This window comes from Poromitra crassiceps (assembly GCF_964638095.1).
Source record: "Poromitra crassiceps genome assembly, chromosome: 8".
NCBI classification, from domain to species: Eukaryota; Metazoa; Chordata; class Actinopteri; order Beryciformes; family Melamphaidae; genus Poromitra; species Poromitra crassiceps.
The window spans coordinates 9,726,503-9,738,973 of NC_139629.1; the positions used below are offsets into that span (position 1 = coordinate 9,726,503).

The 12,471-nt window shown below is 45.0% G+C and overlaps 1 protein-coding gene across 1 annotated transcript in view; it reads left to right on the forward strand.

Moving 5' to 3' along the window:
* LOC310781154 (contactin-associated protein-like 5) overlaps positions 1 to 12,471 on the forward strand; it is a gene marked incomplete at its 5' end in the record, with an annotated part of 138,645 nt that overhangs the window by 96,751 nt on the left and 29,423 nt on the right. The window contains 5 exons of the mRNA XM_083641697.1: positions 40 to 146; positions 1,729 to 1,848; positions 5,795 to 5,995; positions 10,893 to 11,049; positions 11,947 to 12,074. Coding sequence (XP_083497823.1) covers positions 40 to 146; positions 1,729 to 1,848; positions 5,795 to 5,995; positions 10,893 to 11,049; positions 11,947 to 12,074 — 713 coding nt within the window. The remainder of the gene's footprint in view (positions 1 to 39; positions 147 to 1,728; positions 1,849 to 5,794; positions 5,996 to 10,892; positions 11,050 to 11,946; positions 12,075 to 12,471) is intronic.

Genomic DNA, 12,471 nt, shown 5'->3' on the forward strand with positions numbered 1-12,471 from the left:
AAATAGTCACTAGTTTCATGGAGGATGATTTCTTTCCAGATGCCTTCCTAACCTGTGCGAACATGGTGGCCAGTGCTCCCAGTCCTGGAGCTCCTTCTCCTGCGACTGCTCGGGAACGGGCTACTCCGGGGCGACCTGTCACAACGGTTAGTTGCCGCCCTGCCCCGCGCACGTCATCGATTCATCACCATCACAATGTCTAGCACAGCCGAAGAAACCATCTGTTCGAGCGTTCACTCTCATGACGCCCAATTTCACACTTTGAAATCACACCTTTCTTCACATGTTGCACTTGAACCCGTTGAACCATTTAAAATAAGCCTTGACAGCAGGCATTCCTTTTCACACGTTCTCAACGGGATACATTTTGATTTTCCTTAAGCTGTGTTCACACCGAGATATTTATTTTTCTCTCTGTCGCTTGATTCAACCCTTTGGAATCGCTCTGTCGCTCTGTTTAAATCGCTCGTCAACAGGCACAATAATTGACGGACATCTGGGGGCTAATAACGTTACGCAATGTCATGATATTTGTCCACTACGAGCCACCGTAGTTGTTTACAAGCTAAGCCTATCAGCGTGCTCCTAACCGGAGCTCTATACCGGTAGTACAGACTTCACTTCATGTCAGCTGTCAGCCTGTCAATCAGCTGTCAATGCGGTTTGTTGCCACACAATAAACCAGCGGTTTGTTCCAAGCCAGTGTGATCTTTGACTCACTCTCACACGGCAGCCAATCAGCGTTGAACAGCGAGCGACTGATGCCAGCGTAATTTCACTCGAGTTGGGATATTTCATCTCGGGCGACGAGCAAATTTTCTCCCTATCGCTCTGTCTCTGTCGCTCGGACGCCCAGCGATTTTTGCATTTTGCATTGACTTTGTATGTAAACTCGATGCCAGCGAAAAACTTTAATAGGTCGGTGTGAACGCAGCTTTAGAGTCCGATTTATGGTGTCCATAAAATAAAATCGGTTGCACAAAACACCCTTAAGGTTAAACATTTTAAGGAAAACATTGTTAGATGATGTCATACCTACATCTCCCCATGAATACGAACTGTTAGATGATGTCATGACTACATCACTATCTGACTACGTCACTGGACGCTGATCATGTCATCACTGATGATGTCACAATGCAGTGTGATGTCATATTCGGGACCTATAAAGGTGTGCTTTGCAGGTCCTCTGCAGTTTTTCATAGATTGATCTCACGGCAACCCTCTGCAACAGTTCCCATCTTCGAACCTTGCAGACTCAGCTATCAAGTGCTACAGCGTTCCTAGTTATCGAGACTTCAGTCTACCAAGTGTGCCTTGGACATCAAGTATCCGCACGTAAATCCCCCAGCCTCACAGCACACCTAACAAACATAAGCACAAGATTTAAGGGTGTTTTGTGCAAGCAATTTTATTTTATGGACGCCTTGACTCGGACTCCAAGGACAATCTTAACCTAAGGTGCTATGTGCAACCGGCCCCTGGTAATTATACTTATGTTTCAAAATGAATACGGTAATAATGATTTGTCGATGTAGAAATGTTACACATAGCACCTTTAATCTGTTATATGAGTTATGAAAATACACACTATTTTTTCTCATGCCTGAAATACTCTTGTGTTGTTGTTATTAGTATTATTATATGCCAAACGCACTATGGTATCTCATTTCTCATCTGGTAGCTAACCTTTTACCTTATACTGTATTTGTATTTTTTCCCTTCCAGCCATCTATGAGCCGTCCTGCGAGGCCTACAAGCTGATTGGCAGCTCCTCGGGCTTCTACTCCATTGATCCAGATGGGAGTGGCCCCCTGGGGCCCACGCAGGTCTACTGCAATATGACAGGTGAGTTCACCATATAGTGCCCCCTGGGGCCCACGCAGGTCTACTGCAACATGACAGGTGAGTTCACCATATAAGTTCCCCCTGGGGCCCATGCAGATGTACTGCAACATGACAGGTGAGTTCACCATATAGTGCCCCCTGGGGCCCACGCAGGTCTACTGCAACATGACAGGTAAGTTCACCATATCCATCATTAGCTGTGTTTCCATTACAGTTTTTCGCAAAATAATTGCGATATTTCTACAACTTCGACAATGTACAATTGCGACTTGTAGGCGTTTCCATTGAAGTTGAGTTTGAGTGACGGCGCACACACCTGAACGCAATTCCCCGTTGCAGCAGCTGCCACAGTGATTATGCACGGGGATCTGCCCCAAATCCCGTCCCCAGCATGCTCAAATCCAACCAATGGTCAATGCAAATCACCACATGAAGTTACAACGCATATAAACGAGCCTGATTATCAATTCAAAAGAACATGTTGCTGGCTGCGGTGAATGCAGTGAGCGCGAGAGGCAGAGGAAAAAAGGTAGCCTACAACTGCGCGCACACAGACAGGCAGCCTGTCACCATGGACCGTTTCTGTCATTAAACATGATCTATTTTCCCCGGCTCCACTTTTGCACAACACTCGTCTTTCTGCTAGGTAGCGTTGCTTAAAAGTTTTCCACTTGCTGCGGAGGTTTTGCCACGGTTTATCGAACCCTTTCTCCCTCATTTTCCTTTCATTTTCCGCTCCTTTTCCAAATGAGAAGATGGGTCACATGACATGCAAATGCGAAAAATGCGTTTCCATTACACTTTTGCGATAAACTGCTATATCGACACGTCTGAAAAACCACCTCATGAGAGCGCAAAAACTTTTTGCGATATTTGGGAGATTTTTCGAAATTTACGTGTTTCCATTACCCACTTTCTATTGCGATATTTAGATTTTGCGCATTTCTGAGGGTAATGGAAACACGACTATTGTCCCCAACCCTTAACCCACAATATTGTTCCCATACTCCTCCTAAGGGCTAATCTTATGGCCAGACATCATCTGCCTCAATGTCATCAAAGACCTCATAAGACACTGGCTGATAAGGTGTTACCTTGGGCACGTCTATAGGAAGCTGCTGCATGTGTGTGTAAAGAATGTAAGCAGGCAGTTCGCCAAGGTCGAGAAGTTACCGCATGCGTTGCATGTAGCAGGCCTCAGGCTACATTTTCTGGTTAGCTGCTGTCAATGAACACATGCTGAGGTCGGTTATTTCTAAATGACAGACCGCTGTTTCACATCGACTGTAATCATATGGCTCTGCAGTCAATAAGCTTGTGTGGTCCATTTTGTTTCTAGTCAGATTATTGACACTTTTGGCCAAACAAACATGACTACTGCAGACAGCCAAGTCAAGATGATGTGTATAGCCCTTAATCACAGCTACAGTCTCTCTACAGGCTTCACAAGGCCCACATTATGAAACAATAAATGAACAAGACTAGGTCGGAACCTAGCATATGGCCAGCGTAAAGCGTACATGAGCATCGGCACTCAAATCGGCACACAAATTGGACTGGACAAAGCCAGATATAGGGCCCGCTTGCGCTGGCCAAAAAGGAAAACCTCAGACCCTCAATGAGCACCAGAAAAAGAAACTCATTAGGAGCCAGTGGAGGTCGGATAGAATAAGCATTATGTGGTCAAATATTCGTATTTATTTTTTTGGCAGAAGCCTGAAACTTGGCTGTTCTTTAGGCTGGTTTCCTGAATTCCTTGTTGCCTGCACCGAATATATTTTAAACCTGAGTTATGTGGTTTTGTATTTAGAGGAGAAGGTGTGGACAGTGGGTTCATGATAGCATATGATGCTAACAGTTAACGCCATTTGAAAGTTAAAGGGATAGTTCAGTTTGTTTGAAGTGGGGTTGTATGAGGTACTTGCATATAGTCAGTGGACTACATGCAGTAGAATGCAGCCGGTGTGGTCCCAGTTTGGAGAAATGGAGACTGGCCGCGTCACGCAAGTAAAGCTGTCTGCTGAGTGTGAAGGGGGCCATGAGCAAGAACGTAAAAAACAACAGAGAAAATACATAAAATGCTTCTATACTGCTCACCTGGCATAATCAAAGTCTCCACTAGCCCTGAGATGCCAATTTGACATGAAAATACATAATTTACACCCTGTTTTTTGCTGAAATCTCCAATGTAGTATCTTCAAATCTTCAAATCTTCAAAGTACCTCATAGGACCCCACTTCAAACAAACCGAACTATCCCTTTAAGTCTCTTTACTGGACTTTGCAAAAGGTAACAGAAAACAACAAAAGACTTCTGCCAAACAGGGCAGGGAATACTGATACACTGGCCCGGCTATAGCCACCCGGCAGGAGATAAATCAACAGAAAACTAGAGCTCCAGTAGACTGGGCTGGCAAACACTGTCACACAGAGGAGGCAGACGACGGCTCAGGATACCAGGAGTGTAGACAGGACATGAAGCAATTCCAAGATTCAGCAAGGAAGGTCTGAGACACAGTTAAATAGACCACCACAAGCACAGGCACAGGCAGATTAGAGAAGGTTTCCTATAGGCCGCTTATTCCCGCTGGCACCAGCCCACCGCGGCGACGGAAACACGGCTATTACCCGGGACAGCGACGGGCAGACCTCTGGCTCCAGGGGGCGCTGCAGCACCTTGGACAGCTCCCGCACCACTCCTGCCACTGACAGCTGTTGCACTGGCCCGTGGTCCGGCGACCATGTCACTTTTGTATATGGAGGAGAAGGTGTGGACCAGGGTAGGAAATACACTTTTTTAAACGAGGGCTATTTTGCCCCTGTGAAATATATTTCGGGGGCATTTTGGCTCATTTCCAGGGCAATTTGATAAAATGTTGGAAAATACCTTAGTTGCACCTATGTAGCATGACAGAACAATCAATGGCTCTTATCCAAGCATATGTTATTTCTAAAAGTTCATAAACAATCACAGTTAAAGATCCCCATTTCCTATCTGTTGATTGTCTGGCATGTTATTATTGTACTTGGCAAAAACATGAGTGAACTAGCTGGCCAGCTAGCTTGTGCTGCCTGTCACTGAGCTAAATAATGTTAGGAGGAGGAGGGGCGGGGGTCGTACGGATGTCTAGCTGGCCATTTTCGAGTCACGCTTTGCAAATACAGAATAATGTTAAAATACAGAAAGTATTCAACTTTATTTCATGGGGGCATTTAAAAGCCCCCATTGCCCCAATTCCAAGGGCAATTCTTAGGGGGGCATTTTGCCCCAAGCCCCCGCTAATTTGCTACCCTGTTGTGGACAGTCGGTTCTAAAAGCCAAAGCACTGGTGGAGTACAGCACGTGTCAAAACAGCCGTCCCTATTATTAACTATGTAAACAGCTGCACGCCGCCCCTGCAACGCTTCACGCCACTGTCCTATTTCCAGCATCGCCACCTCACATCGTCTCGTTGCCGCGTGCTGTGTGTGGTCGGTCGGCTTCGGCCCAAAATGCAGGCTCTGTCTGCCTGCCTTTTGCTAGTGTGGGTTTATCAGAGCTTATTCACTGAGAAACATGGTTGATGAGAGCAGTGAGAGTGAAATGTTCGTCTTAATATGTGTTGTGAGAATATGGGGGGAAACTATGCTATGGATCAATTATTTCAATATAAAACAGATTAATTGCTGAGATTAACAACAAAGAAAAAGAAGCTCTGCATAGCGGGACCTACAGTGTGCGGACCACCTTTTTTCTTTGTATATAATTTTTTGGTTCCTGCACCTGCTCTGCTTTATTTTTGTTGGATGTGCGTGACTGCTTCAATTAGTTTGAAATTAACAACACAAACTCAGCTAGCTCTCAAAATGGTTAGTGGCCCATGGTGTGGACAGAGGGTTCATGCAAACAGCATATGAGGAGAAGGTGTGGACAGGGTTCTAACAGTTGAATGTGGTTGTGTCTGCAGAGGAGAAGGTGTGGACAGTGGTGACCCACAACAGCACAGCTCCAGTCAGAGTCCAGGGGTCCTCTGTCCGGAAGCCGTACACGATGAAGTTCAACTACAGCGCCTCGGCCGAGCAGCTTCGCGCCGTCATCACAGGCTCGGAGCAGTGCCAACAGGAAGTGGTTTACAGATGCAGGAAGTCCCGCCTCTTCAACACCTGGGGTGAGTGTCGTTAATTTTGTGTCACTAAGGCCATGTTCAGACTAGGAGGCCAAATCTGATTTGTGAACTTTAGTGACCTATTAATGACTTTATCCAGATTGGTTTTATGAGTCTGGATGCTCCAAGTCTGATTTGTGTCACTTGTCCCAAACCACATATGGAGGTAGTTTCCAATCTGCTTTTGACTGATGTGACTTCAGTGCGGACGCGCAGATCCACCAAATCTGATTTGAATGTCAATCGCAACTCATCATCATGATGCTTCTGCGCAGGAAAACCACGTCACCAATGTACGTATTTACTGACGCCCACGTCGTTATCATAGCAACCCATGCAGATACAGTAGGCTGTTTAGGTCTGGACACACAGATCCGACTTGAGAATCAGATTTGTGGCAGACTCCCAAATCGGACACACTCCCAAATCAGATTTGGGAACTCAAACAAGATAATGATGATTAATGACTTTATCAGCAAATCAGATTTGCTTGTAATGTGAACAAGGCCTAACACTCACTAACTTTGCAGTTGAACTTTCTCTCCGAAGAAGTCTGTCAGCAGTATTTTGTACATGTCACTAAGCAGACATCGGCACGGCCCATTTATTACAGGATATTTGTCCAAACCCCATCTGTATATTCACTGTTATGTTCTATTAAACAATGCTTGTATGCAGGCACATGGGGAGCTAAATAATGCATGCACTCTCTCAGACGCCCCCCCTCCCCACATCTCACTCCTCCAGCTCCTGCAACGCTCGGGGAGGCCCAACTATAAGCTCATCATTTATGAAAAATTGATGCGCCCATATCTCTCTCGGAGGTGAATAGCATGTCACCGCAGACAATAAACAAGTTTATTATGTTTTAAAATACAGCACCACTAATAGAAAAAAACCTGTTTTCAGCCCAGCAGATATGAAACAAAACATAATTGCTTCCATTGTTTTCTTGAATGCTTCAGTAACTGTAATTGGACCAGCATGACAGCAGCTGCTCAACGCATTTGCTGCACCAAGATGGCAACAGTAATACAGAAGTCCTTCACGTGTTTCATATTTACAACAGCCAGGGGCGCCTGGGTAGTGTCGAGGTAAAAGCACTTGCCTACCCCCGCGGGGACACGGGTTCAATTCCCGATAGCGGTACTTCCGGCTTGGTCAGACGTTCCTAAAGACACAATTTGCCCTGTCTGCGGGTATGAGTCCCGGTCGCTGCACTAGCACCCCCTCTGGTCGGCTGGGGCGCCTGTTCGGGTGGGAGGTAGGGCATTCACAGACTAGTCGACTAGTCAACTAGTCGACTAGTAAAACCACTAGTCGACACTGTGCTTAGTAGTCGACTAGTCGTTTTAGCAAAAAAAAAAAAATCTTTAAGAAAGAACATGAGGTATTTACACGACATACATGGACTATCATATCCCATATCCCCCACAAAGAACATCAAAACACAACAAAACAAAACAAGAAAACTGCATAAGATACACAATAATCCAAGAACAAACAAGACTATTGGACAAACAACCAAACAAAAACAATGCATTCAAAGTAAATACATAGATCTTGCCCTGTTGGCAGCTAGGAAATGCATAGCTTTAAATTGGAAAGCATCCAATCCCCCAGATGTAGTTCACTGGTGGAATGAACTCTCAAGCTACCATACGTTGGATAACATTTACTACAAGAGCAAAGGCAGATTCTTAGACATCCCCAAAATATGGCAACCACATACAGACTTTGACTTTAAGAACTTTTTACCCCAGTGTCATTAGGCTTATCAGGATAGGAGCTGAATGCATTGTTTTTGTGTGTTTTGATGTTCTTTGTGGGGGATATGGGATATGGGATATGATAGTCCATGTATGTCGTGTAAATACCTCATGTTCTTTCTTAACTCATTGAGTGCCAGCCACTTTTGGAGAATTGACGCTCCCATTGCCAGAGTTTCAGAGCGTTTTCAGTGATTTCTCGAGGCCCACAGAATATTGTGTGATATTACTATGTAAATACCGAACACGCACAAAGAACGATGAGACTCTCTTCTATCATCTGCAAAAAAAAGTTTATTGATACCATTTTCCGTTCTTTAGTTATGAGCCGGAGAAGATAGGTTGTTTTGAGCAAAAAGACACGTTTCAATTTAGAATATGAGATATTCAGCCTTTTGTGAAAGGAAGCATTTCAAGCACATCATTGACTCTGAAGCTAATATTTTCTGATATAATGACACCTCAAAAATAATTTCCTTCAATAAAAGAGTGAAAACAAAGGAATTTTGTTTGGCCAAATAATATTTTTTAGCTGCAACCAGCAGCGCTGGCCCCTGCGTGCGCAGACCCTACACCTTCTTGCTGGTCTTGATTTACTGCTGGTGGGCATCAGATAGCCTATTCTAGCTTGTTTGCTCTCTATGCATCGAGCCTGCTGCTGCCTGGGTCTGTGTGTACTGTCAATGGTTGTATGCTGTAGTGCCCTGCGTGCCCCACCCCCCTCCTCCTCCTCCTCCGTGGTGGGAGGAGTGTCTCTGCTGCGGTTTGCTCTGAGTTTGCTCTGCACTGAAAAGTGCGCTGCATCCCCCCGCTTTTTTACAGCGTGTCGCCGGCTCCCAGCTGAGAATAATGTAACTTTTCAGAAAGACGCTGGTGTCGGCAACTAAATCATATGGATGGGCTATCGCAGCGGACACGGATGGGGCTCAATTGTGGCAGCAGATGACTGCTGTTCACAGGCACAGCTAACGTTATGCTTCATGCATATCGATGCGATTTCCGTTTCCCCATGACTTCTTCTCTCTTTTTTTCTCGCCTTTCTCTAATCTGGAGAGCACTGTCGCCACCTAATGGGTCCCTAAAATAGGTTTTACACATTCAACAGCCACCATACTTTCACAGGAGATGGATCTGGCTTTGATGCACGCCCCACCGTCAAAAAACGCAATTGACGAACATACTCGTCCTTGGCACTCTACGTTACTAAACCAATTGACGAACATACTCGTCCATGGCACTCAATGAGTTAAAGATTAAAAAAAAAAAAAAAAAAAAAATCTTTTTTAAACGACTAGTCGTTTAGGGACGACTAGTCAACTAGTAAAATTCAATAGTCGTGAATGCCCTAGTGGGAGGGTGAACTGGGGGAATAGCGTGATCCTTCCACGCGCTACGTCCTGTTGGTGGAACGCCTCGCTGTCAGGTGAAAAGCGGCTGGCGACTGCGCATGTATTGGAGGAAGCAGGTGCTAGGCTACAACTCTCCCCAGATCGGCAGAGGCCTCAACACCCGGCCATAAAGCTGGAAAGTAAGTTATTTCCCATGTGTTCAAATTCATCATTGTGATTTACTTTGAAAGATAATTAATCCTGATATGTATCTCATCTCCCTTTTACAGTAATCAAATCTCCCTTGAGTTTAACCACGCACCAAAACCAATTTCCTTGTGATGACCTTAACCTAACTGGGAAAAACGAGACAACAACCCACTTGCTTGGCAGCTTGAAAGTAGAGCTATGCATGGTGTTTTATGGCTCGGGTGTTGCTGAATTATTAACCTGGCCTCCGTCCCAGACATCCAAATCTATAATTATGTCCCCTCTCAAACCATTCCTGACATTAATGAAGAGGAAACAACTTTATGTATGCTAATTCATTTGTGTGAATTCAGTGAAAGCATCGTTATGTGTGCGATAGATTTCAAAATGCTCAAATATATTCAATACTCAGTACTCAAATAAATTACAAGAACAATTTATATGGAGCAAGCTAGGCCAGACATTTCACTGGTCATCAGTCATTTTCATTTGTGATCATTAACCACTTGTTAAGCCTTTTCTAAGCATTGTCAAAATCTGTTGCAACTTTATAATAGGTAACCACATAATGCATTCATGCAACGTTTTTCAAATACATTGTTAATTATTTATGAATACTTAATTTTGGAAAAAATAAGCTTCAATAATAAATTCCTCACAAATTAACTAAGGCAATACGAAATAATTTCTAAACATATGACATTACATTAATTATACAATACATAAATTATTGGTAACATTTACTTAATTGATTATTAGATAATTTATTATTAAGTCATGTAAATGACTTTGAATTGTGCCATGAAGTCCACATGTATTTTCTTTTTCAATTTAAGATAACTTTGCATGTCAAGAAAGTCCTAGTTTGTCATAAAACTGAAACGTAACGTTTAGTTTTGTATGAAACCGCTCAATCAACTACATCTCTCGTCTCGCACAATATACGCCACACTAACACCACCATGGCCTGGCGGGAGAGACGTCACTTATGCCACTGGTTGTATGTAGTTGAATTCTGATTGATAACTTATAGTGCAACAGTTTTGCGACAAAACTGCGACTTGACTTTCAAAGTTATCTTTTAAATTGACAAACATCTTATGTGTACCTCATGGCACAATTCAAATGGGATCAAACAATTATTGTCTCTCGCCGTTCACCACATTCATATTTATTTCACGACTGGTTCGCATAGGCTCTCTATTCGCTACTTATGATGCTATTGATTGGTAGATTCCTTTCTCATCACAACCCATGAGGTTCCTCATGCTAGGTCAATGGGGTTCACGTTCCTGTCTGTGCAAGCTTTTGGGGGAGAGGAACTTTTTTATTTTTTCCAGCAGTGGTGGCAGCAGGTTTCTTGCTATTGCATGGATGAGGGATGACACTGATGAGCTGAGGAGGTGCTGTCCTGCGGTGTTTGTAATGTCGCATTTGAAGCCGGGCCAGTTGGGGAAACTGAGCCTTGCCTGACTGACATCACTAAGGCCTTAGTGATGCCGAAAGAGATACGCCATCACCCTGCCCTGAGTGCTGCCCGCGGCACATCCTCTGCCTCTCTGTTGTTGTCATGTGACGTGTGCTGTGCTGCAGATGGTACCCCGCTGTCCTGGTGGCTGGACCAAGGAGGAGAGAGGCGGACCTACTGGGGAGGCTTCCTGCCCGGGGTTCAGCAGTGCTCCTGCAGCCTGGAGGAGAACTGCCTGGACATGAACTACTTCTGCAACTGTGACGCCGATGTCAACAAATGGTATGGCATGTTCACGCACGCACGCACACGCACACACACACACACACACACACACACACACACACACACACACACACACACACACACACACGCTCACAAGGGGCGTTTTCATAGCCTGGGTAAACCCAGCCTTCAACGTGACTTCACAGGCGTTTTCACACCTGCCTTGTTTAGTTTGGTTGAATGGAGCTGTGGCTCGTTTTCCCCGTTGGTGCGCTTTGTTTGGATTAAAGCAGCTCCCGTAGCCAGCTGCCCTGTGCGTTATGGGCTCAGGACGAACATTTATTTAGTCTCTTTCTCTCTCTCTCACACACACACACTCACACACACACACACACACACACACACACACACACACACACACACACACACACACACACACACATACACACATACACACACACACACACACACACACACACACACACACAGAAGCTGTGTCCCTCTGCGTGTGCAGCTTGCATGTCCCGTTAACTGTCATCACACATTGCCATTTGCGAAATATACAACCTTCAACCAAGCATACCAACACAATACAAATTAAATACGGAACAAGGTATCATTCTCGCATCTGGTCCAAACCAAGAACCGGACTATCAGGTCTGAAAATGCCCAAATACTCAATGAATGACTTCCCTCTTATCTTACCAGGCTTCTCCATCAGCATCTCTGATTGGACCAAAATAACACAGGAGCAGTGACATTGATATGAATTATTGGCCACATCTTTTCCAATTTCCTGTCCAGATTGGATGTTGCGGCGCTCTTTTCTGATTGGATGTTACAGCGCTCTCTCCTGTCATATGTTTTGGTTGATTACTAAAGTGCTGCATCGAGAATGTTTCCTGATTGTTTCAATCTCCCATCACTTTTCTGCTCTTGCTCTGTGTATTACAGGGCTAATGACACAGGAGTCCTCTCCTACAAGGACCACTTGCCAGTGAGCCAGATTGTGATTGGAGACACCAACAGAACGGGTTCTGAGGCGGTCTATCGCGTCGGGCCTCTGCGTTGTTATGGAGACAGTAGGTGAACTGTTGATTGTTTTACATAGCCACTTATTGTTTAATAATATTATGTCACTGCTGCACATTGAGAAACTAGCAAAAGAAGGTTGAAAATGAGTTTAGCAGGTATTTTGAGGGGGTCCACCCGCTATGCCGACCACCCGCAGTGCCGACAGCCCGCAATGCCAACGGGTGGGAGAGGTTAGGTTTAGTGTTAGGGTCTGCGGGAGGTTAGGTTTAGGCATGGGGGGTGGGAGAGGTTAGGTTTAGGGTTACGCTTCGTTCACACAGACAACCTACGCCTTGCCTTGCCTCAACCCACGCCTACGCCGAGCTGGGCGTGAACCTGTTACACGCTTTTGCGATCACACCGCACGCCTTTTGCACGCCGAACCTGGAGCCGAGTCACAAGCGC